The following is a 27,168-nucleotide window of genomic DNA, read 5'->3' as shown; positions in this document are numbered from 1 at the left end:
GCAACAGAAACGTCTGATTCTGCGTAGAAGAGCTTTATGCCAAATTTCAGCCTAGATCAATTTTTTTACAGTAGCTCCATTAATCCCAGAGTGTTTTGTTTTGGTTTTTTTTAATGGAAATGCTGATCTCCAGTGACGCTGTAACATCACAGAGAGTCACCAGAAGAACAGGCTGAACAAAAGCCTGCTTGCACTGCTAACACCTCTTCTCTGCCACGGGCACGTGCAAGGCAGCAGATGTGCTGACATCGATGCAGAAATCTTCTGGGAGGATTGTGTCTGCTGCCTTAGGCTGGACGAGACAGACACTCAGTCCAGATGACTAGAAGCATGATGCAGGCTTCCTCCCACATGAACCCTGCTCTCACATAAAGACATCAGACACACGAACTTTGGTTTCAGGACCATCTCTTTGGCTACAGCAAAAGAAATGTAGCCATTGAACGTAAGAGACTCTGTGCATGTTTGTGTGTACGTGCACAGGAAAAAAACAAACAAACAAACAAAAAAGCAAGCAGTCAGAATACCCAAAGAGTAACAGAGCGCTCTCTCTCGATCACGTTATCAAGCTGATGCCCAGGGAACAGGAGACACAGCAGGACTATTATGGACTGTGCTCATCAGCAGTTGCTTTGGCTTTAATCTTTAGATGTCACTAACTTCTGAGGGACTTGCTATGAGTTTGCCAACACAGACTGGAAGCAAACAGCTCTCACTCTTGGTACTAATGGTCACTGGCAGTACTAAAATAATAACCAAATCCATTAGGAGACAGAGACTTCCTGAGCACCCACCACTCCCGGTCAGTGGGAGCTGCAGGAATGTAGTGCCTTTTGGCCTGCACTCCTCTGCTCAGCCCTTCAGCAGTCTGACCTCTCTTCCATTTCTAATTAAGGAGTAAAACAAACTCCTGATGTAGTTTCTCTCAAAATTAAAGAATTGGAAGCACTCGTCTCATCAGCCACAAAACAACAGAGCATCTTACAGATCTGGGGGATGTTTCTACTCCCAGTAATCCAACAAAAAACAACATACACAACAAGACCTTCCCACCTCAGCTCCCCTCTGTCCAACAGCATCATACTTTATTTGGTAGTATATCACTGCCTTCTACTAGACTAGCTCCAGTAAAACACTAGTAGAATATACAGTGTCTATTCAAGGGGTTCAGGAACAAGCAGATAAACAGTCATGGACAGGCAGTCAGAGAAATGGAGAAGACACAGCTCTGCCATGCTCATTATGTTCTGCTCTGTTACTGTTTGGGTAGGGAATGGAGAATTACTGAAGTAATATTTTAATTAACTGATCTCAGTAATAGTATTTCAGTAGAACAGGCTTCTTGGCACGTTTAAACAGGATACTGAGGGTTTTCATCATGCAAGATGAAGTAAAACAATGACAGCCACTTTCCTTGTTCTCCCACAAATGGTTACCTAGCACTTGTTCATATACCTTCCTTCTGCTTCATTCCATTTTTGTAGATTCTTCCTTGTGTCCCTTCCACCTTTCCAGATGCTGAGGCCAAGACTTTGGGCATCATCTCTATCAGATTCTGCAAAAGAATCTGAAGGGAAAAATCCCTGTAACCCCAGGTGCCAAGCCCTGTAAAACATGGTCTCTAGCACTGCCTGGGTTTTCCAATAAACAGTGTAATTCAAGCCCACCCTGACACATGCCTGAAACAGTGACTATGTGAGATCTTCTGGTGGACAACTTCATGGCCATCTTCCACTGTATTTACGACAAGAGAATCCACCCACTAATGGAAGTGAAGAAATCAAAGCCCATTTATACTACCATGACCCTTTTATATGACAAGAGGCCACTGGAGGAGGGGTGGAGATTTCATTCTGATGTTCTGTTTAAGCCAGTGGTTTTCTCTTCAATCCCACTGTACAACAACAGTCCAAAGCTTAGACAAGAACACAAGGCAGCACAACTCAAAAGTCTGCCCATGCAAACTGGCTCATGACACACTGCCTTACAACCGTGTGGAGGCAATACATGCAAATACTCGGAGAAATTACAGAGAGGAAAAACCAAATCAAACAGTGAAGCAACTGGTTTAAAAATACTGATAGTCCCACAGGCTCAAAAGTCAGCTGGCAGGAGTAGAGATTCCAGTTAAAAAAAAAATAAATCCCAAGACCAAATATATATAAAATAAAAGATAAATCCCTTAGCCAATATTTTTGGACAGTGAATAAACCAGCTGCAGAAGTGGGCTGACGCCAGGAATTTGAAGCAAAAGAAGATCACGTGTGTATCCCCAGCCAAGAATGTATATGAGCAAGAGAATTTTAAAATCAGTGTGCAATCTTGGAGGGAGCATTTCCTGTAATTTAAGAAACAATGATGAATGGATTTAGGTTTGGTCAGCACTGTGGTTAAAGAGACTTTTTGTAGCTGACAGCAAAGAAACCAGCTCAGTCCCTTGTTCAGGAAAATGAGATGGTAAAAATCAAGCCTGGACATTACAGACATGCAATTGCAGTTCAGCGTTATTTAAGGAGAGGAATAAACAAAAATATCCCTTTCACATGAATACAGCTGAGCAGCAGCCAGACTGTGCCTATCCATCATCTAGGCATGTCTTCAAAGTGACTATGTTGCTAGCCAGAATTTCAGCCCCTATTTAAAAAGAAATGTTTCCTGTGCTTTGTCTGTGGAGAGAACCTTAAAATATGAATAAAGTTAGAGATACACAGCTTGGAGGGCTGCTCTCAAGATTGTGAGCACCTTCACTCATCTCAGAAGTTATAATGCACAGAAACAGGGGTGGTCAGATAAATGGCTACCATGGTAACCTGTTCAGGCTTCCCCTAAGAAGAAAAGACTTCCAGATGTGCCTCAGCTGACATGACGGATGAAACATGGCACATGGGAGATAACAACACTTACATTTCTTCCTGAATTAGAAAAAAATTCAAGCCCAAGCAGACACCATAGGCTTATTTGTAGTCACTGTGCAGGAGCTAAACAGCACCCACCCACTGCACTCTGTGTACAGGAAAACTTTCCTTTTCATATGCAGCACATCCTGATGTACAGAGTATCCCCAGGTGCTTTACCAACACAGCTGTATGACACTATGACCACTGTCAGACACTCTATTGCTTCCCAAGCCCAGAGCCAGCACTCGCTGCCAAACTGATTTCTAAGACATATTGGCTCAGTTTGGTCTGTAGATCCAGATCAATCCTTCCTCAATCACTGCAGTGCTGGAGAGCAAACACAGCACCATTTTTTCCTGCCAAACTGCACGTTTTTAATTCAACTGTATCTATGTTTGAATCAGTGCAATGGGCCACTTCCAATGGTAACACTTCAAGCCACTTCCACAGAACCTACTTCACTCCGAGTCACTCCAGGACTTTGACTTGGCTTTGGTGCTTGTGAACAAGAAATCTCTCATGTCCTCTGCACAGCTCTGCTGCCCATTTCTTCGCCGTACTCTTGCAGCAAGGATTGTCTAAGTGCTACACGCAAAAAGAGATCAGCACGACGTGAAGACTTACGGGGGATTGTCGCATTTCCGCTGTCTGAATCGCACTCCTGTGCCACATGTCCGGCTGCACATGCTCCACTGACTCCACATGCTCCAGTCTCCATCAACATGCTCAGGGATGGGAGTTTTACTGACACACTCCCCAGCTCGGCACCACTGAAATGCAATTGTGTTAGCACAGGCTGGAAAGAAGCCCTGATCTTGCAAATATTTCTGCACAGGTGGACATAAAAGGATGTCTGAGAGATTACAACAAGCCCTAAGATATTCAAGGCTTCAGTGAGATGGAGGTGGGAGAAGGAGGTGAAACATGGAAATTTGTGTCACCCTCAATGAACCCCTGAAGGGAGTTCTGTCATTAAAAACAATAATCACAGAATTGAGCCCCTTGCTTTATAAAGCAGATAATTATCTAAGTGCTAAGACTTAAAGCCACACTCTTCACAGAAACCGAGTCCAAGAAATTATACCCCAAAGCAATGTCTTCATCAACAGTATTCCCAGTATGTACAAAATAATTGAGGTATTTTGGACCTAACTTGGATGAAGCCCCAAACAACCTTTGATTCTAATAGAATTGCGCTGGCTCCTGACCAAGCAGCAAACTTGGCCTATTCTCCTGCTCTGTCCAGGATATGATAGAGTAAGCACTGCTAAGCAGTCTTATGAAAGAATCACCAGGACTCCTGTAGTTAGAAAAACATATATGTAAAAATCTTTTGTCTCAGTTTCCTTGTCATGCTTTCCAGGACACAGCTTTTCTTGCCATTGCTTATCTTTATTTGCAAGCAAAGAAAAGGTCTCTAATCTTTGATTTTAGCAACAAACTTTATAATTTTACTCTTTCTTACCTCCCTGACCATACAACATGCAAAAAATTTTAGAATCCAAAACCAGTAAGTAAGGGGCTGGCAGTTACCAAACCAGTCAAGTTCCTTCATAGCCTAACAAATTATCATCTGCACTGGGAGAATCAATCACGTACATTTACATACCACATACCACCTAGCACAGCCCAGCTCAGAGGTTAAACATGTTCACTTAAAGTAGTCAACTTCTGTTAGCACAGTAGGTCAGCTGGCAGGCAACAGCTGAGCCTCCGTAATTCCCACCCTTGTGGCATTGCAACCAGTTACTGGAATGGTGATTTTCACTGGAGGGAGATCCACTAATCTGAGAGTTTATTTTGTGTTTCTTATAACAATATGACTTTGTTATCTGAATATATACATACAGTACAGCAAACAATGCTTCAAAAGTAACTGAACATCACCTAATTTGAGCTCAACACGTTTTGAGCTACTTTTAGAAACTATTAAGTTCTTAAGTAGCCCCTTTTTCTTTCCCCATCTTTCTCCACTCCCCAAATGTCAGCCTAAATGCTCTCCACACTCGCTACCTCAGATATAGCCAAGAACACTACTACCTTAGCTACACTGAAGAAACACCTCTCATGAAACAGCACCAGCAGCAATGAACAGAGGTGACAGGAGCGAGCTACTACCTAACATGACTCGCAGGGTACTCAGACTGTGCACTTAGAGTGAGGCATGGGGTCTTCCTGCACTGTTTGTAGAATGCCTAGACCACCAGAACTTGACTACTGAGGTCTCCAGGGGCTACTGAAATACACGTAACATAAAATCAGAAAGAATTAACCCAATCCAGCTGTTAATTGAGCAGTTTCTATAACAGAATCAGTATAAAATATGGGTTTATGGTAAATACTGAACATCTTGGAAACATTATTTCACAGACAATGCTGGAAAAAACAAAGTGATTGCTACTGAGCATTTTGATTACCTTGTCTGCGCCACATTCAGTGCCATCCAGAGGCGGGTCCAACTTCGTTTTACAGGATGTATCTCCTTCCACCAGGCACCAGAGCCCAGCACACATCAAATGCTGTAATCACAAAGCAATGAGGTGCAGTTATTACTTTTGGAGATGTCAGCTATCATTATGGGATACACTTCAAAGCTCAGGCAGTCTTTCTCAAGTGAATCCAGAGGCATCTAGTTGGTTTGGGAGCAATTATTTTTTGAGGATAGATTGGCATTAAGTGGTTGGGCTGGAAACATAAAAGAGATTGATGGATGCCACTGTCAGGAACAAAACAAGTAGTATATTAATTAAGCAGATTTCTTTTCATAATAATAAATCTGGTCCATTAAAAAAGAATCCTATATGGGAGGCCAAGATGGGTGCTTTGGAACCATGCTACATTCTTAGATGTCCAAGCTGCTTAATTACTTGTATTTTTTAAAAAGATACTCAAGTAACACAGTCAGCCCTGCTAGACCTGGTGCTAGCTATAATCAGCCAGCAATGCCCCTTGGGAGAAGAAGATCTTAAGGTGGAATGAGAAAGAGGAAAGGATTTTGTGGTGTGCCATGCAGCAGAGGAGAAGCCTGGTGACAGGCAGGGTAGTAAAGGTTTGGTGGTGAGAAATAGCTGCTAGAGACCAATGTGCTGGAGAAAGTGAGAAGTGAGATGTGAGGCAAGAGCAGCAAGAGGTACAGCACAACTTGCTACCAGACTTGAAACACATTCCGGGTATCATTACTCAACATTGCTGCTCTGCTCAGCCAATGTGTGTTGCAGGGATATTAATGCTGACCACACTTGCATGATCTGTCAGATCAATACATTTTCAGAATTTGAGAAAAAGAACCAGGAAAAAGGGCCTTTACATCGTTAACATTTTCCACAGCATCCACCGTGACTTGCATTCCATGAAACTGGATGATTTCAATACAGTGCTACAGATCTGAATACCAAAAAAAGAAAAAGAAGAGTTACATTTCTTTCCACTATTGTTCACGTTTCAATGTAATGGTAAAAAGATGAGAACCCTGACTCCAGTGCCAGCTGGTCTTGTCAAGATTTATTGCACCTCATTAAATAGTTGAGTCAACATGCTTCAACCTTATGGTTCTTTCACAATGTAATGTAAGAGACTGTGGGTGCATGTGTGTTTTGTGTACATGCATGTTGGTATGTCTATATAAAATAGATCTGTACGGCAGAGGGTGCAGACGAGATAAATCCAAATACCAAGAGTGATGATGTAAAACATTCTGAAACAAATAGTTATCACAGCAGTATCTGCATCCTGTTTTATTTCCACATTTCTTTCTGGAAAGAGGATTTTGCACTATTTAAACCAAAAGAACATTCATAAAAACTAGAAGCAGACGGCACAGTTCAGCAACATCTGTATTAACCACAACACAAAGTCATCGTCAAACAAACAAACAACAGCAAATACACCAGGGAAACCTAAATCAATGAATTTTCAAAACATTTTCCCCAAACTAATAGAGCATATGGGAAAATATCAGACTTTAGTAATTTTGACTAAATGACTGTGACTAATTAGCGGTTTACCCACAGCTCTGAAAGCACTTAAGCACCAATTAGCCATAAGGGCATCACATACTGTTTTACAGATAGGTATACTGAGGCAGAAGAATTGACAAGCCAGAGATTTCAGAGCTTACTGAGAAATCAATTGTTCCACACTGCAATGCCCAGATTCTCAAACCCCCACCTTTTCTGGAGAGTTCTAAAATAAAAAAGTACATCAATTAACTGTCCTCAAGTGTTACAGAAAAAACACTAATCTAGACAATAACGCACTTAAATTGAGAAAGTTTTTCCCTGAAATGCCAAACTTACAGCTCTGAGAGGATGCTTGTTTTCCTAGTTGTAAAGCTACATCACCCTTGCATGTGTCTTAACTCCTTGGGATCTGAAGGTGATGGGTTATTCTTTATATTAAGGCTACACACATGGACAAATAGAAAGGATTCAAAAGCAGTTAAGATATGTTAAAAGCATATCACACAACTGAGTGGAAGGTACCACAGAGGTAGGGCGTGCCACATCTAGCTACAGGGCACAATTAAATGCAGTCTATGAACATGACATACTTGCTAAACTCTAACAGCTTTTTTGTCATTACAAATATTTGTATTGGTGACCTATAAATGTTGTTACTGTTAAGTCAAGTTCAGGAATTAATTGACAGTCTGGACTCTCTCTTCTCCCTTGGTGATTGTGGGCAGAGATCTTGTGAAAGCACCACCAGCAATGCCTCCTTTCAAACTGTGGTTGGGGAATACCGATGCGTAAAATGAAGGGAAGCTTCAGAGATGAAGGGTGCAGATAGCAAGTATTTCCACCTTTCTAGGCTTCAGCCTCTCTCTAATATATATCCACAAAGCTTCAGAGCAGAATGTGATGAGAAACCCTTCAGTGTGATCTCCTGAATGACCCAGACAGGAATTTTGCCCAGTGGTTTCAGAAGGAAACCTTCTGCTTCTGCTTTGTGTAAGAAAGACATCCTGGGTGAAGATGCAATGGAATTCACTACATCCCTAAAGTTGTTCTAGACACATATGAGCACCATGCTAAATATCTGTGCATTATGCAAGGCCAGTATTTGTTAAGCTTCAGCTTCAAGTCCCTGGATTGTAAACTGCACGCAAATCAGGGTTAAATTCTCCTCTTTGATGTAAAATTGGAAGGAGGAAGGGGGTGTGGTGGAAAGAGAAAGTCATAAAAATGAAGCAGCTTTTTGTACAGTTTTGGTTGCCAGCCAGAATTCCTCCATAGCCCACAAGCACGTGGAAGGTGATAAAGCCAGCTAACATGCCCAGGTAGGAGCCATGGCCTGGGGGAAGCAACGGGCACAGATAACCTCCACAGGTGTGTCTGTACCAGCAGAACTACAGAACTGAGCCCAGCCTAAAGACACAGCGGGTGCAAATACACACATACATGTGTGCATGTGCAGATGTCCAAATATATGTATATGTTTGTGCCTATATATACATGTATACACATTCATGCACACACACCGGGAGATAAATCAAGGAAAAATCCCTTAGCAACACCAACCTTTCTGAAATTTCCCATCTTTGAGGTACAGAAAACATAGGATTTTTATAGTATCCTTGTGTTTGATACAGAATACTAAATGCAAAGCATATTTCAGGAAACAGTTACAGAAAAATCTGGTAACTGCGCTTCAGCTCTGTGTTCTAGTGCCATACCACTACAAAGCTCAAACGCTTGTTAGTGCAGTCCCCTGTATTTAATACAGCATTCAGATACCCCAGCAAAGATTAAACCGTCAGCTTTGGTATTGTGTGTTCCCAAGATGTTTTATCATGTTAATAGCTCATTTCAAAAGAGATCATATAACCTCCTCAGCTACAATAGAAACCCAAACAAAAATCCCCATTAAACAGTCCTATAGCTAACCAGTCACAGTGACTGACTTTTTAATAGTTAAATAGCCAGCTTTGTGGGGAAATATCAAAGTGAGAAATGGCAGGACTTGAAACGAAGTTGCTTGTGTGTGAGTGGCAGTTCAGAGCTTATACTGATACAGAAGAATCCATCAAAAGAGCTGTATTACTGCTAATTGTAAATTCAGCAACCAGCTTTTAGACAGCAGGTCTCTGCCTGCAAAGTCTTCCCTGCAGCATTCAAAAAGTGCCAGTTAGGGTTTTCCAATGATAGATATCTTTCACTGGAAAAATATTGATTTGTTGAAACTGTCTGGGGGGAAAGGTCATCTTTGGATCAGCTCCCAGTTTGAAGTATATCCAAGGGCAAAACAAAATTTTAAAAAAGTGAGATGGTTGTTGAAAAGTAATATTTCAATAAAAATTTAATTTTTTTTTTTTTAAATTGAAATGCTTGTTCACCTGAACCACTAAGGAATTTATACAGACAGAAAATAAAATTTAAAAATCGAAATAAAAATGGAATTTTTATAAAGGTGAAAATTTTAGACTCTCAAAAACTCCTGGAAGATAGGAAAACTTGTCTGCACAGCTGTTAGAAACCACTCCTGAGAGAGGTCAGAGTCCGGAAACTCCCAAGCTAGGAGATATCTGCTCGGCAGGTGAACGACGCTTCCGATTACAGGTATTATAATGGCATCTGTTTGAGAAAGGGGCCTTACTGTGCCAGGTGTTTTCTCTTCCTCAAAGAACTTGCAGTCTAAACAGACTCCTGGGAGCTTGGAGATAAAGGAAGCTTTATCCCTCTGTTAAAGGTGGGAAGATGAGGAACAGAAAGGGATTAAATGTCTTGCTGAAAGTCTGCTGGGAGACAAGCGAAAACACTGCTCAGAGCTCTGCAGTCCTCTGCTTGGTGTCACAGCCACAGGCTCACCCTGCCTGCTCTAGCTAAACTTCAGGGTAAAACCAGAAACAACTCTGGGATACTCCCAGGAACATGTCTGGCTGTGGGCCTTCCCACCTTTCACAGCTTTTCATGCTTTTTCACATCACATACTGTTTCTGAAGTCAGTGTTTACCTTACATGTAACTCCATCCCACATGTGCGCCAGCACAGACTCGCAGCGTGTGAAGCGCTATGACCACTCACATGCGGCTCTAGGGAAGCAATCTATTTTAGGTTCTTTAACTCAGTGCTGCAGCTGGAAATGAGGAGAAGCCAGAATTAGTTCAGCCAGCTCTTTGCCCACAGGCAGTAAGTCTAGAATCTGCTAGTTTCTGGGCTAGCTTTGCATCACCACTCTTACTAAAATCAGCGTGATTCTGCCCGGTGACCTCATGTGGTCTCAGTGAGAAGAAAGGGCTCACAATACTCCCCTGTCTCAAAGCCTCAGATTACTACCCTACAAGAGGAAGCTTCCAAATCTCCAAAGCATCAAGGGAATCCAATGAATAAAGATGTCCTTCCCATCAGGGAACAACTCTGCAGAAGCTAGTTCTTTCCCTACAATTCACTCTCAAACCTTGGATTAATTCAAAAAAAGAAACACTTATTTCTCCTGAGAATGAATTTGTTCCTACTGCCTGTTGCCCTCTGGAAAGAGGAACCTCTTATTTCTAGCAGGAGAATTAAACCACTAGGAAACCAATGAGGGGATTATGAAGAAGGACTTAGAAAGAGTAAATATCCTTAAGAAAGAGGAGCAAGAGACCACATAGCACACAGGCACACTTATAAATAGGCTGGCTTTCAATGAAGTATCAGATCTCTTTTCTTTTGCCAAGGTTTTGGCTTGGCATATAGCTAACTGTGAAAGAAAATATGCTTATAAACAGAATCCTAATTAACACCTATTAAGCATAATAAACACACAATTTACACACGCCTTCCTGTTCAAAACACTACATGTTCTTGAAGCTTCACAGCATGCTTCTGAGGAGGAATTCTTTACACAACAAGGTGAGAAAAACAATGCCCCCAATTTCTACACTGTTGCTGCCTTTAATTTTGGGTGCATAAACAACTGACAACCTACAATGGAGGTGACCACTGTCGTTTGCTACTGCTAATTTAGATGGAGCTTCTTGCTGTTGAAAACTAGATGAAAAGTGCTCAACATCAGAATCCTGTAAAATTGGAAGGCACTTTTGAAAAAGAGACATGTGCTACCCCAGACAAGGTAACTGTGAAGTTTGGATACATGTATCAGTGGCCAGCTGCTGACCTTTCTCTAGAGCTGATATTCCAAGGAACAAGTGGTAGGTCCAATAGTGGAAGCGTCTGTCTATCTGTCCAAATGATCCAGAAGTCAAGGGAAGGCTTGATAAAGAATCACAAGGACTATCCTAGAATATTCAGGCAATAGTCAATATCTACTAACATCTTCTCATTTTAACAACACTGGGCAACAATCCCACAAATTCATAATGTGTAATTTTATTCATTAATGACAAAGAAGAATGGATCTTTACTGTTCGACAGAAAGCATCTCAGACTGTATTATACAAACCAATCATATATGCAACTAGAAAAGGTTTCTTAAAACACATTTCCTTATTTTCACTACCTGGTGATCACCTTGTTTCTTCAAGAACATACAGAAACACACGTGCACATTATGCTTTTTGGATGAACCACCAATAACCTGCCTGCTTGGAGGCAACAAACAAATTTAGAGTTGATTCCCCTTTATATTAGTTTTTTTCATCAGTGTAACTCCATTAACTCAATGAATGGCCTCTTAATCAAAACTTGCGAGTGGAAAGTCACCAACACCAGGCTCAAATGTATAAAATCAACAGGATTGTTTTAACTCTTGAGGAAATGGCCCTTGGCAGTTAAAGAACTCTTAAGGAAATGGTCCTTGAGAGTTAACTGCCTTCAGGTGCTACTCTTTTCCTTGTAGAATGGTACAAAAAACTTAACATAGTCATTTCCGAGATTTGTTAATGTTCTGTATCAGAGAAAACAAAACAAACTGAACTCAGCAAACATGAAGAGTGTCATGCTGGGTTTGGTTCTCTGAGCTAGATGGCTTGCTATGCATCACTCCAACTACAACAAGAGACCCCATATGAAATGTGCCCTTATATATATATGGGGTGATACCAAGAGCTTTTCTGATCTACAATTAAAACATAAGAATGTTTCCCCTTTGTCTTTCAGGAAGAAAGATAAAATATCTGTCAGCTTCCATAACAGTAACTTACCACGACACACTGCTCACCACAGACAGGTTTGGATGTCTAAGGTCTGAATGAAATGAACTGGTTATAATCAGTCTTTGTAAGAGCAGTTGAAAGCTGAAGGATTAGAAATATCCAGAGCTCTCATGTTTTGATAATGTTAGCAAACGCAAAGCCAGGCTACTCAAGAACTGCCCCAAACACACTTACAGACAGGACGATGAGCCCTGACCTCTCTACAGCGGATGCAGCAGGGATCTTTTGCCAAGTGTGCCATCAGCTCTCATAGTAAAACTGCTCCTAGGGCTCTATGAATGGCTCTGCAGGGTAGATGGTAAGAGATGGAGAAATGTAAAAATTCTTCTTTTGAGAGGGGTTTGGCCTACTGCAAGCTCTTCAACCTTTCCTGTGAGGAAGTTAAACTGGAATTAATTACTTCTACACTGGAAATGTGCAATGCAGTATCTGGAAATTGTTCCAATCTGGGGGAGATACAAGAAACCAGTATTTTAAGAAGTGAAGAGTGGTTTGAGATGCCTGACTGGAAATAGTTCAAGGAGGGCAACCTTTCAAAGCTGGTAGAAGATCAGGGCTTCTGGAAAACCACACAGCTTCCCTGAGACTGTCTCTAGTTTTAGCAATTTCTGGTGCTCTCAAGGCAAACTAAATGCCTTCTCCCCGCCTAAAGTACTTCTTTGCAAAGCACCAGTTCTGTTTCATTTTTTCATATAACTGGAATTAAAGTAATAGTGAAAAGAAAGAGATTGAAAAGACAGTATTAATGAGACCACAAACTAATTTTATGGCAAAGAAGACTTTGTTAAATATTAATCTTTTCAGTGCCTTTAGGGCATTCATGAAACTAGCTCCTGTGGGTCTACAATTCATAGACACATAGAAATTCAAGTAGAAAAAGATAAGCTTTGTCCACCTTCCTACCAATACAGAATTCTTTCTTGCTGTATGTGCTCTTCAGCTTTGCTGAGCCCAATTTTCAGCACCTTAAATGAGAGAATTCAACTGGACATGTTACATCAGCTGAAGAAATCATGGAAGTATCCTTATGTGGTCAAACCTGGAAGAAGTAGAAACATGTGGTGCAAGGCACTGGAACAGAGTCATTCCTTTGTATTAAATGTTAGAAATTTTGTACTTTAACTTATTACCATTTCTACCTCAGTACACTTAAAAGAGCTCTAGCTAATCAGCTATGTCACAACCACAGCGGCTATATTAGCATGGTATTGTACATGCCATGTGTTAAGTGCTGAGGTCCGTACTACACACAGCCCACCAAGAAAAGGCTTGTGAGTTGTGCTACCATCTAGCTCAGGAGAAGATATCTGCCTATGATGAAGGAAGGGCAAGAGCTTCCAGCAAGTTTCATAATCAACCTGATCACTTCTGTGTAACACTGTGTTTGCAACTTAAAGCCTGAAATTCTGACCTTGCACTTTGCAACACCCATCTCTTACTGTCTTCAGTGAGAGCAATGTTCACTCAGTAACTTCCAGTGAACTCCTCAGGCCTTAACACCTGATTGCAGGATAAGGAAAGTATTGATCTTTTAAACAACAGGCAGTGTTGTCCATTAGAAAAAGGAAAAAAAAAAGGGGGAAATTAAAAGAATGAAATCACAGATTGTGTTTCTTGGCCATGGGAAAAGAGAAGGAAGGGACAGTAAAATAAACATAGATAGGTACACACACTGTTCAGATGTGGTTGTGAAGATTATAGGAGTTTTCTCTTGAAGTGTTTTGCAGATGGGAAGTTCCCAGAAGGCCAGCGGGAGAGGTCTGAATGCCCTTCAAGCTTGTTATACACTATTTTCAGGCTGATACTCAATCGCATTTTGGCTAATTTAGTTAAGTTCAAACTTCAGCTGTAGATGCCACATCACAAGGCTACACTAATTCTCCTCCCCTTGTGCTTTAATAAGAAATGTAGGATTTCCAAGCTCAAGTGCTTGATTCTTAATAGACACTCTGTATTATTTTTAAGAGTTTATTATTTTTATATTCTTAAATTTCCACATTGTATTTTTATAATTTTATTTTGGTTCCCCTCTCTCTTTTTATTTTTCTTTAAACCACTGCACCAGAATGTGTTTTGACCATCTTCCAAACTGAAACACGTACAAAAATTTCTGAAGCATTCCAATAATTGTAAACTGGGCTGTGCTGCCCAGGCAGGAACTCTACTTCTCTCTCTTTATTTCTCTCTCTTAAACAAAAAGTATTTCCACTGAAAATAAAGAGAAAAAGGTCTTTTTGCAACATACAGAAGCAGTGAAATAGGACACTTCAGTTTCATATGAAACAGGCAACGTGAAAATAGTCTGAATTTTAACAACCTACATTAGAAAAACTATAAAATAAAGCATGGCAATTAAGTAAATTGTTACCTTTACTTCTAAAAAAGAAAATCTCATTTTATTTTAGAATTGCCAGGCTTCTATCCTGCAAGCCTCAAGAAAACCAAACCCATCCTCTTCCAGATTTACTGTTATATTTCCATAAATGTTAAAGTGTGTAATGGAAAATTATGTAGACAAAGTCCCTGGTTGTACAGAAAATGACAATGCAACCTATTATTTTCAGCATAAATCAGCTCTCAATCTAATTACCATGTTCTTGTAAATATTCTATACATTACTAAATAATAGGGCTTACTATCATTGTCTGGATCTTGAAAATGACCCTGCAAAGAAAAAACAGACAGAGGCCCATTGATTCCCATGCATGGAGTCCAAGAGTCCACTCCGCAAGTCTCTTTGCAAGATCAAGACCACAGAGACCCACAATTGCTTAGCTATATTCACCACCACCAATATGAAAGCTGAAGGATTATGTAAAATCTACTTGATTATTACAATTGTTGCTTTTCCATTACTTTATTTTTTGGTTCCTCTCCTTTTCCATTTTAGCCCAGAAATCTAGTCAGTCTCCTATGGCTTACAATCAACTTTGCCCTCTTTCTGTGCTGCTGATCCATAGCTTGCAGATACTGGGTGATACCTATATTTGTTAAAAAACAAGTTGAACTTAAAAAAACCCCAGTAGAGCCAATTCTAGCTGTTTTAATTTTTCTAAAACCAGTATCGTGTCAAAATTCACATTCCCAGTTACATCCGAGTTGACAGTGTCCCTTTTTCCGAAAAAAATCTCTTTGTAGCAACGCTAATCTCTTTCCATATGCCATTTTAGCCTAAGTACAGTTTTGACTCAAAACAATACTGAAAGATAATGGTTATGTAAAAACCCACAAAAATGTGTTAATAATAAATAAGCCAAAAGGCATATAAAACAAAAAGCCAAACACTGGATACAAGAGATAGAAATCACATTTTTTCCATAAATATAATTTCAGTGCAAAAGCCTCTGTTCGTAGGCATGCCAGTCTGAAAAATAAACCCAGTGTTCTGATTAAACACACAGCATATTTTCATGTGAGGTTATGAACAAAGAGTTTTTACGTATTTCTGGTGGAGAAACAGCATCTCTGCTCTGTGAGAGATTCAGCACAAACCGTCTGTGCTATTCCTCTCACTGACAGCACTGCTAAATAAAGGGGACAGCAAAGAGTTAAAGCCTGCTCTCTGCAGAAGCCTTCATCGCTTGACTGGGGTTGAAGGTTTTTGCTTCCTTTTGCATAGGGTCAAAGGAATTCACAATACTCGATTCATAGTGCAGTGTGGATCTGAAGAGCAGAGGTCAGACAGGTTGAATTTCCTGTAATTTGCACAACTTACTATGTTAGTCCTGGACTCCACGTCAACGTTTAGCAACCAGAATCCCAAAAGATCTCTGTGTTTGGGGTACACCGATAATGCACCGTGCAGTGTCAATGGTGCGTTACAGTTTAGTATTTTCCACAACTCATATCATGATTTTGCTCAGAGCTTGAGAACGACATGATCATCTATTTAATTTCTGCTAAAAGCAACTTGTCTCGCTCAAAATAAAGATCACTGGGCCAACTTCTAGGTGGGCCAAAAGCTCTTCTAGCACTGCAAGGGGCATGACCATACAGCCTCCCACCTGAAAACAGGCAGCATGGCTGGTATGGTAGAAGCACATTTGTGTGTCTTGCTAGGTAAGTGTTCTCACTGATCATTAACATTTGCAATGGGAAAGGTTAACAGAAAGCACCATGTGAAAGCACTTTTGATCCCTTTCCATATTACTGGAGAAAACTATGTAACAGATACGAACAGAGAACTACTGAAGGGTCTTGAGATATTCATTATCATATGTGAAATCATCTCACTTGAGAACTGTCCAACTTCTATTATTTTATTCTGTTCCTCAGATCAAAACTAGTTCTTCCACGGAGCCATGAAAACATTTACTTTCCTGATGATAAGCAAGGACTCACCCATCTAATATTCAGGTTAAAGTTAATCCAAAAGCAGCCACCTGGATATATCTCAAACCAATAAAACTATGAGCAGAGCATGCACCAAAATGGACTTGCATTCCCTCAAGGGGCTGGCAGGTCATCTTGCCATTTATTATTTATAAAGTATCATAATAGAAAAGGTGCTTTTCAAATAAAGAGAAATTGATTGTTCCCTGCCTAAAAGCCTGATTCCACAGCTCTTTAAAAGGTGACATGCACTAGTAAATCTTACCTAACATGGATGTTACAGAACCAGATCCTAAATGATACATCTCGGAGGTCATAGATTACAACAACAGGCTACAATTAAGCTGGTTATCATATACGCATGCTGCTATTAAGTTCATTTTTTAAAATTGTAGTATATTAAAATGTAGATGCAGCATCCAATCAAATTAAAAAGGAACATCAAGAAGTATAGAATATGCAAAGCTGAGCCTACCTCATATGTTTTCATTTTTGTTCTGCAAATTTGGAGCAGAAGAGCTGCAGAATAGCTGGTTTGGCAAACTTATAATTCTGAGAGCTACTATTTTGTACAAGGGCATCTGAGTTATCATTAAAAACAAACATGAAAGAAGAATTTTGGAGACACAATCTGAAACATCCAGATAAGACTGAATATTTGTGGATTAACTATCTAGTTGGACCAGTGTCCGAGGTCCAGACACTGCCAAGCAGTTAGGCACCTGACTCTCTGTGAAGGCAAAGGAGATTACATTCCTTTAAAAATGTGGGCTTTGATACCTTTAAGGGAAAGAGCTTACTGCACTGAAAGTTTCTGCAGTTTCTCAAAGACGTCGAAATTTTGGATTCATCTAATCTCTGAAATTTGCTCTAAAACTAAATTTTATGGCATTTTTGAATATAGGTCCTCTAGTTTGCCTGATATAATTATGTAGCTCAACTATCTCCAATGAAATGTTATAATGTAACTCTTCTATTAAATAAGAAAATAGACAGTAGACACATGTAATCATAAAAAGATTGAGCAGGCTCATTTCCTGAAGTTTATTTCCTTTTTGTAACAAATATTTACTGTCAGATTTTTATTACTTTTACATTTGGATTTTTTTAATACTTTATTGAATTAAAAATACCACATTACCATTGGCTAAAAGAGGAGACAGCTATATTTGCCAATAATTTCTACAGCTAATGCCAATGACTAGTGCCAATTTTTTTTTGGTTCATATTTTTGTAGACAGCTTTGAGACTTACGATATAAGCATTCTGCAGATGAGGCATGAGAAACACAAAGGTGAAAAGAACACAAACTTTGAAGGTTTAAAAATTAAAGCTGATGATTTCCTCTAAAGAATTTCCTTTCATTGCCTTCAAATGCCAATTCAGAGTAGCATAACAGGATGCAAATATTTACTTAAATTAATGGCGTGTGATATACTTGATCCAAAACTTCACAGTGTGAATGCTAACTCTTAATGCATGTCTGTAACAGAAAAATACTTCTAAATAAGTGGTTGCAAGTTGGTTTTAATCTGCTGAAGTTCTACAAGGCTGTTCATTAGAAAGTACTGAAGTCCTCACAAAATATGCTTTTCTTTGGGAGATACTAAAGGAGTGATGGAGGAAAAGAGCACAGTTTTAATTGTGTTCTAAAGATGTCAAATAAGAAGACTGGTGAAAAATCTTGGGAGACACAAACACCTGCTGTCTGTATCTCACAGAGAAGAACAGTGCCTGTTGGCTTGTTATTCTGGCAAGCAACTTGTCCCTGAAGCAATTCCAGGCTGGACATGCAACTTCTGCATGAGACATGCTGACCACCTACCAGTAGGCTGACATTCTCATTAGGCACTGGACTATCCAGAAACAGAATGATTTTTATCGCACAAGGGAAATAGCAAATATCTATTCCAAGAGCAGTCAAGCTGGGTGACACCCACACAAGTGGAAGAACTTGAATCATCCTGGGTAGATCTGGGGTTTTCTTTACAGACCTATATTCTAATACTTTGCTTCCAGTACAGTAGTCCTGGTGGTCTGCACTTTCTTGATGGAGCTGGAAAATACAACCTACCCAAATTCTTTTCTTATTGTTTTATATTAGCTAGTTTCCAAATCCAAAATAAATAAAACAGCAAATGTGAAACTAAGAGCACGTTCCCAGGACTTGCATGTGTTCAACAGTTTTAGTAATTTGGCACTTAGAAACCTCACTTATCACCGATTATTATTTTCTTTGTTAACACTGATTTAAGATCCCAAGATTGTTCAGAACAGGAATAAGGGACAACTAAAAAATACAAATGGCTGGTTAACGACAGCAAGAAACCTGTCCGCTTCATGCCTGTCTATATAGAACAGAGTGCTGCCAGCTGGTGCTGGTGACAGGACATGGTGCCTCATGACTTTCTTCTGGGTATCTCTGAGGCCACACTGGAAGTGTTTCTTCAGTCCCTATCTAAAATGGGATGCAGACAAGTTCTGGTCAGAATGAAGACATCTAATTACGTGCAAGGAAAAGTTTAGCTGTCTAAATTCCAGAGGACAAGTCAGACAGCCTCATCTCAAATATGACCTGCTTCTAGAGACACCAAAAATCAGTGTTCCCATTTTGCCAACCAACCATATGATATAAGCCATTTTGCACCCCAATCCTGACTAAACATCATGTTACTTAGAAAACACACAAGAAGGAGACTAATTCTGCACAAATCTCTAAAGGGCCTCATTAACAAGCAGTCATTAATATTTCCTTGGCACTGAGTTAGAGTCAACTCCTAAGAACATTGTAGCAGTCTGAAGGTGGGGTCTACTGAAAGATCCAGACAGTCATCCAAACTGACTCTGGAATTAGGCAAGCACTCTTGTGAGAAAAGACTTTCACCTCAGCTGAACTTCCAGCAAAACAATCTCTACTGAGTACGTCAGCAAAACAGTGTCAAAAGGGAACTGTCTCTAAATTAAGACCAACTACAAATAAAAGTTTTTCTGGGTCTGCTCTAGGAGATTAACAAGACCAGTGTGGGGAAAGGAGGAGGGCTGCATAAGTATGTGCTGTTGACATGAAGGTCAACGGGAGTTTGACTACTGATTTTGTATCAGCAGTGCTGAACATGCTGAAAATCCCGTTAGGTAGTTCTGAAGAAAGTAGATTCCTCTTCTTCCCCAGTGCTTGACAGCTTTGTTTCCACTTCCCACCTTGCTTCCAGGTACACCCCATGAGCTCTTACCTCCATATTCTTACAGAATGTAGCATTGGTCCCAAAAAGTATCTGGCACTGTTCATCAGCACTGTAGTGCATTCCAGGCAGCTTGTGAGGGAGCCGCACCGCGTATTGGCTTCGGGGGTCCGTTACCAGCAAACAGGTGCTGACCTTGGACCTGTGGAGTGTAAGAATTAAATACGCCTTTAAGGGAAAGCACCTTTGAACTGGAGTGTTAGATCACTGCTGTAGAGAAGCTGATGTCCTCTCTTTAACAGGGATTCTGATGACCTCATGTGAAATGGGTGATTTTTCCCAGAATATATCTGGAACTCTTCTAAATCATTGAAAACTATGGATAGAAAGGTCCTTGGGAACTCATCACTGGCCACAGGCCTCAAGGCAGAATTAACTATATTCACATCATTCTGTGTTAAACATTTGTCTAAACTATTCCTAAAAATCTGATGGAGACTGAATTCTGCCCTTAGGTTATCTAGTTGAAAGCTTCACAAGCCTTACAATGACAGCTAGAAAGTCTTCTATCATGTCTCACCTGTATCCCCCTAGCTGAATTTTAAGCCCTTGACTTCTTTTCTTATCCATCACAGATAAAGGAAAGATTTTTCCCTTTGCCTTCGCAACAATCTTTTACAAATTGGAGTATCACTTTGACATCTCCCCTCTATCAGGCACCAGAGTGAGTTCAGATGCAACTTCTTTTTCAACTTCATGCCTTTAATGTAACAGTAGGTATCCCATTTGCTTTCATTATTTTCCTTTCTCTCCCACCTCTAATCCCTGGAGTGGGGAATTTTCTGTGCTGAACCCATTTCTAGCAACAAAAGCACTGGCCACTGTGCCAGACGCTGTTTGTCAGAGAGCTGCACTGCAGGGTTTAAGACCACAATTACAGAGTTCAGACAATTCCAGTGCTTGCTATAGTACATGAGAATTAACAAGCAGCAGGACAGAAATCCTTCCTGAACTGTTGAATATGATGAACCGAAATACAGATGCAGTGGGAAAGAAGTTTATAGTATACTGTTTACGACCAACACTCGCTGAGGAGTGAGAAAACACATCAGAATTACCTCCAGGCAAAGCAAAGTTTCCATAAAATAAAAGCTATTTAATAACAATAATGACAGTAAAAGCCACAGCACAAAGCTGGCAGCATCCTACAGCGGAGATTTTTTCAGGCCACCTACACACAGATTTCTGTCATTGCAAACATGGAGGACATTTTTTGTAAAATAAAGGTGAACTGGAATTGTTTTTAAGAAGCTATCAGCACACTGAAAACTGCACATAACTCTTCTGCCTCTCTGCAAACCTCAGCTTCCAGGTGGCTACTGTAATGGAAACAGATTCAAACTTGCACACCCTAATGACACACACACACGGACTTTTTTTAAGGAAAATTGGTTAGACTTTCACTTTCAAATAACACATTGGATTCTTGATAATCAGCACAATCCTTACTTTAGGAAGTTTTCAAGGTCATCGCGGCTGCATGAAGACCAGGAAAGGTCACTTGGGTTCCTGCCCTTCACCCATTCTCCAGACATAATATGAGACCTCCCTGCGCAGGGTTGATGATCATCATCATGGCTCATTCCCATGCTGTTTGATTAAAACAAAACAAGACAAAAAAACCTATCGAGTTATTATGTGGGTTTCTCATTTCCCATTGGACTTAGTAATAAAACTCTTAGCAATTAACAACTCAAAACCAGGCTGCACATGTAACACAGTATCATTCACCTACTGCTCTGGGCACTTGTTTCATGAATAAACTATGGGATCCTTTAATTTATCCATTGCCTTAATTTCACAAAGGTTTTAGTACTCGTGCATTTGAAACTTTTAAATGTGCTTCTTAGGGACCTTCCTACCATGAAATGTACTATTTGAGGGTTCATGAGATGTGAACCTGGAGAAGTGATGTAGCACAGCTGAAGGATATCTGCTAGAATATCAAAGCTAGTAATTATTGAAAATTTTGGATTGCTTTCACAAATCTAGTGGCTATGGTCCCTATAATCATTCTGAGAGAATGGTCAACCAATTAATACTAGAGATAGACCAATTTTGTTGTTGTGTTAGTGTGAATTTGGAATAACTCTACTGTTAGGAAAAACATTTCTCTAAATTTGTGGTATTGTACAATATCTCTCTCATCTACCTTTGAAGCTGATCCTTGAGTGATGGGTTGGATTGGATGACCCCCAGTGGCCCTTCCAACCTATATTAAACTATGACTCTGTAACAGCAATGCTCAGATAGGAGCCTGAGGCATAACCAAGCCCTCATTTCTGCAACCACTGTCCAAACAAGCACCAAGACTGCCCCATGCTACTCTCAGAAAGAACAGAATATGACATACTCAGCAAAACAAACCATCTAAACAATCAGCAGATTGTGTAGTATAAACATACATGAAGGAATTCAAACACATTCAGTGAGGATTTCAAAAAGTATTCAGAAATAGAAAAGTATTACTTTAACCTCCATCCAGTTTTCCACTCAGGACCCTTCTATCATTAGTGGAGTCTTTACCATTGGGCTGCTACAGTAAATCACTGTTCAGAATAAATCTCTGTTGCCACTCTAGGAAAGTGAGACTCCTCTGCTGGAGGCAAGCCCTTGTGAACAGCCTTCACGCTGGCAAAGAAGGGATAAATGATGTGACCAAGTTCACCTGCTACATCAGTGAAACGTCAGAATCCTGACTGGCGGTCCTACACTCAGCCCATCGTGCCATGCTGCCTGGCAGCAAAAGTGAGTCAAGGGTTTTCCATCCTACTTAGAAATGATCATTAAAACCATTTTTTAAAATCATACAGAATAATAACATTTTGAAACGTTAACATTCTTCCTTTGGTTCTAACATGAAATGGAAAATAGCTTTCAGACAAAAGGTGCCTTGTATGGCCAGTGTCACCTTCTAGCAAAATAAGTCACCAGTTTGGGGCTGAAAACACAGATTAATAGGAACTCACTACTTCTCCAGCTGGCTGGACTGAGCAAGCCAGGAGCAGTCCCTTTAAATATGGTGTTGGACTCTTTAATCCATGCTATTTCTCTACAAATCAGAGCCTCCCGTTTGCTTTCTGACTATGCTCTTGGATTTGCTTCTCTCCAGTTTTGGGACTCAACTGTTCAAAGCCTAAACACCACGTACATTTCTAGTTGCAATGAACCAAAACCGGCTTCAGCAGTTTGATAATTATGGCTTAGATTAAACCGCCATCTATGCTATTTTTAGCTTAAAGTGAAGATTATATAGTGGAGTCTATTATTTTAGGTTTATCTCCAGGGACATTATTATTTCTAGCAAAACTACATTTAACATAATTTTTACGAAGAAGTTCATAGTTATTCTTGTTTTTAAACCTTTGTGGCTTTTGAACACAGCAGAAACATTAACATCAAGCACATTTTGTTTGATGCACGCAGGAATAATTTAACAGTCTATTAGTAACCCTAACTTCAAAACAGTAAAGAGTGAAATTCCTGCTCCACTGAAGTGAATGGGAGTTTTGCCACTGACTTCAATGGAGCCTGGATTTCACTCCAAATATTTTACCCATGTTGTTTCTACACACAGAGAAAACTCTTCACATGCTAAGAAGAAAGTTCCAGCAGTATTCCTCCAATGCAAATAAGCCCATCTAAAGTTTGTATTCCTTAAAGTCGGGAAAGGAAGAGCTAACTACCACAAAGCAAAGTTAGTAAGCTTGCTGAAAATCTTCCAGAGGAAAGTTTGCCCAAAAATGCCAGTTTAGAAGGCTTGTGGGCATGCAGCAATCCTGTTAATTTTTCTAATGGAAACGAGGCAGGTTTCCAAGGTTTCTTTCAACTTGCCCGCCTTGTGACTGCCACAGACTGCCACAGAATGCTCAGACTCCAAGTTGGGCTCTTCAGGTTTCTACTCTGTCAGGGCTTCTGTGGGCTGGGACTTGGCAGCCCTCCCATTCTGGCAGCTTCCTGAATGGCCTCCTGAACGGCACCTCAGCTGAAAAGGGTGAAAACAAACCATCTTCCTGACTTTCCAAGTGTTTTAGGCTCCCTGATTTTATCTCTTCCACAAAAGACTAGTGTTTGGTCTAGAGTTGTTAATTAAGTGCCTTATCTTTCTGATTAACTTCATTTATTCTTTGTTAAATTTGTTGGAAGTGGGAATTTTTTTTTGGCAAACAACAAGGGTAACGGTTACTAATTAGTACATTCCTGTCCTCAAATTCATTTTAAACCTGACCTCCTGAAAGGTGTGTGCCTAGGAGAAATGCTGAGACTAACACTCATTACCCAGCTTTGATTTTGCAGGGGTGTTTGAGGCAGATAGGATGTATCCTCTGTAAAGACTGAGTCAGAACTCACATCTCAGACTTATTTACAAGCTTCTGAAATTCATTCAATTCTTACATGTGTGGAAATCAACACCTTTCTGAATCATTCCTGATTTCTTAACAAAGATTCTTAAAAAAGTCATAAGCATAAAGGAATTGAGCCGGAGCTATTGGTATAAAGCAAAGGAACTCTGCTAAGTCAAAAGAACCATGCCAGTTTATATTAGCTTGGGATCTGGCCTCAAGGTACATAGGCAACCTCTAGGCCTCTCTGTGATGAGTTTCTGGTAGAATGAAACCAGCAACACCTTTGGAGCCTGTTTTAATTGGCAGTGCAGAACTTTTCCCAGCATCTACTTTACCTTACAATGACTCACTTGAGGAAAGGATTAAATGACCTGCAGGACTAAGGCATACCCTAGCATGCTAACACATTCTTTTCTGAAGTTCAAGGGTCTCCAGCTACATCAAAGGGATCAGTTTTTCCTAAACACATAGTAAATGTAATGCCATGCTGATTCTTTTCACTAATGAATAGTCCCTCTCCTTTTAACAGAAATAAATCAGACAGAGCATTATGTGTTTGTACTAAACAGCAGTGCAAGCGCTGATTCAGTACTTTGCATTTTCTTTGTGATCATCTAATCTTACCTGCTATTCAGAAGTTCACATGGAATTAGAAGCAGATAATCAGTCTCTTGAAATATTCTGCCTTGGGAAGGAGTTCTATTCTTACATGAACAGATCTTGAAAAAAGAGCCGATAAGAATGGCTCTTAGATTAGAAGTAGGAATGTCAAAATGGCACTACATTACCGTGCAAACCCACTGTCCTCTGTGCTCTCTGAGTCATAACTGTCCATTTTATCAGGAGCAACAAACACATGCTGCATGTTAGTTATCCTTTACACTGTAAAGCCAGCAGAGCCGTTAGATGAGCAGGACTTGATTTCCTTTTGTGCTGTTACTAACACCACAGTCACTAGCTCCATTCTAAGCACAGGGTAAATTTCAGCCTTCGGTTCATCACATTCTCCTCCTGAAGACAATGAGATTCCCCAAAGGCAAGCAAGAACAGCTTATACTGTCAGCTCATAAACTCCTTTCATTCTACGTTTATTCAGAGTAAGCACAATGAGACTCTGGTTTCACACTCCAGCTTCTTTTCTAATATAAATAATGCATTGGTTATCAAAGACACTAAGGTGTCACCGAAGGAGTCCTGAAGCATATTTACTGTTGTTCATCATATGTGAGTCGAGAAACGAGCTGACTGACCAGTTTGAGTTCTGACCATTAACATAATCACAGCAAGGCAAATGTTAGCAGGAGTCACAGGGAGGCTGCAGCAACAGATCTCTTTGATGCTGCTTTTTGTAGAATGAGACTTTAAAGTAGCATTGTTATGAATAAAAAATAGTATGCAGTCTCTCAAAGCCCTGGCCTCTCTGAAGTCTGTGCTCCTTTCCAGGACACTGTTCCCCATCAGAGTCTACACAGCAATCAGAACTGGGTCAGGACGCCAGAATTACGCTCTGGGCCCGAGCTGGCCAATTTCTTGTGTAACCCTTTTTAGCTAAATGCAATTAACAGCCATTTGTTTTCCCACAGCAATGCTAAATAAATGCACTTGCTTTGTTTGTTTCGGCCATTAGTGGAGCTTCTCCTCTAGACAGTTAATGTAACTAAACCACTCTGTTTACCTTTGGTGTGTTTTCCAATGTTTCCTGTTATTCTTTAAAAGCCTGAGCCAAAGCGCACCAAAGCCTGTGGAAAGCCTCCTACTGCCTTCAATGCACTGTGCGTTGCACCTCCAAGTTCTTAAGGTCATGTATACAAATCTTCATCAGAACCACTATGACTCTCGATAGGTTTCCTATTAAAGTCTCAAATCCGAGTTAAAGGAAAACGCCAAGGGCTGGGGGAAACTGTTTTAGGAGATGCTTTAAATTTTTTCAACAGCTGCAACTTGTGGCTGGTAACAGACCACTTGAAAAATCCCCAGGATTATTATCATACACTCCCCCTCTGGGGAGTGGAGAGAGATTAGGAAGTGGGGGCAAGGGCAAGTTTGATAGAAAATACCATCAGCAGTAAAAGAAGAGCTTTTCTTCAGAAAAAGGCAGAAAGAGGGTAGCAAGTAGAAGAATGATGAAGAAGGGAAGCCTGAAAAAAAACCACACCCAGAAGTGGAAACACCATGAGCTTCTACAATCCCTCTGTTTCAAATAAGCACTTCAGCTAGCTGTTAATAAGAACTCCACAGCCTCCCTGTGAAAGCCAAACCATTCCATTTGTCTGCAAATAATTCAGGGTGAGTCAAATGCCGGTTCACTTTAGAAACAAGTGACACTCAGGACTAGCAAGGCTACCCAAGGTGACCTGGCTGTCACCCCAGCTGCTTATTAAACTTCTGCATGACACACGATTGATTGCTCTCCACAAAACTGGCACTAACCTCAGTCACCATTTCTCCAAAGGACAGTGAGGCCATCCAGCTACCAAGAAGAAAATGAGGATGGTGGTCTCTCTCCCTTCTACAGACAGAGAAATCCAAGGTAGAGTCTTTCTTTTCCTGAAGAACCAACTCACAAACGACTTCAACTGTGTAAGCTCAGCAAGACATTAAAAAGGAAGAACTCCTTGGGGCCACTTCCCTGCAGACCAACACGGGCTCAAGGAATTGGGCAAAGGGCCTGCTCCAGCAATGTCCCAAATATAGAGGCGGACAGGAGAAGGCAGTGATATCTCTTGCTTTTCAGCTCATTCTTGGCTGATCTTTGTTCGCTGGAAAGCATGTTTTCTCTACCTGTGTTTATAACAGATGCCTCAGCCTGCAGATGTTCTCTAAAAGGCTCTGTTTCTGCAAGGCAACAGTGAATTGCTAAGAGCTATATGCAGCACCAGGAGTTGCACATCACAGCAGGGTAGGTCACTACAGACCTTCTCAAAAGAGCATACGCGAGAAGTCATTCCCTGTGACCCAGCCTGCCATGACTCACGCAGAGGTAATCTAGCATTAACTGCAGAGACAGGATTAAGCTAAAGATTTCTTTCTAAACCCCACTGGAGAAATATAAATGCAAAGGGAGGGCAGACTGGACAACATTGTCACATAGTGTGAGAGGGAAGGGAGAAGGGGAGCTGTAATTTATCCATTCTGACATTTCAGTGTGGGCAGGATGACAGTGCCCCACGGAAAGCCTGCTATTTCGACACGCTGTGGGCATAAATGTCATCTGTTTATCCATATGAAGGATATAACTGAAGGACAAAATTCCTCCCCTT

The 27,168-nt window shown here is 40.5% G+C and overlaps 1 protein-coding gene across 1 annotated transcript in view; it reads right to left on the bottom strand.

Moving 5' to 3' along the window:
- Positions 1-27,168, bottom strand: part of ADAMTS17 (ADAM metallopeptidase with thrombospondin type 1 motif 17) — a 193,505-nt gene that overhangs the window by 76,533 nt on the left and 89,804 nt on the right. The window contains exons 9-12 of the mRNA XM_074837324.1: positions 21,012-21,152; positions 19,554-19,704; positions 5,315-5,416; positions 3,522-3,667 (exon numbers count right to left, since the gene is read on the bottom strand). Coding sequence (XP_074693425.1) covers positions 3,522-3,667; positions 5,315-5,416; positions 19,554-19,704; positions 21,012-21,152 — 540 coding nt within the window. The remainder of the gene's footprint in view (positions 1-3,521; positions 3,668-5,314; positions 5,417-19,553; positions 19,705-21,011; positions 21,153-27,168) is intronic.

This window comes from Strix aluco, chromosome 12 (assembly GCF_031877795.1).
Source record: "Strix aluco isolate bStrAlu1 chromosome 12, bStrAlu1.hap1, whole genome shotgun sequence".
Lineage (NCBI taxonomy): Eukaryota > Metazoa > Chordata > Aves > Strigiformes > Strigidae > Strix > Strix aluco.
Note: the sequence above shows the minus strand (reverse complement) of the source record. Positions and strands in the feature narration are given on the sequence as shown.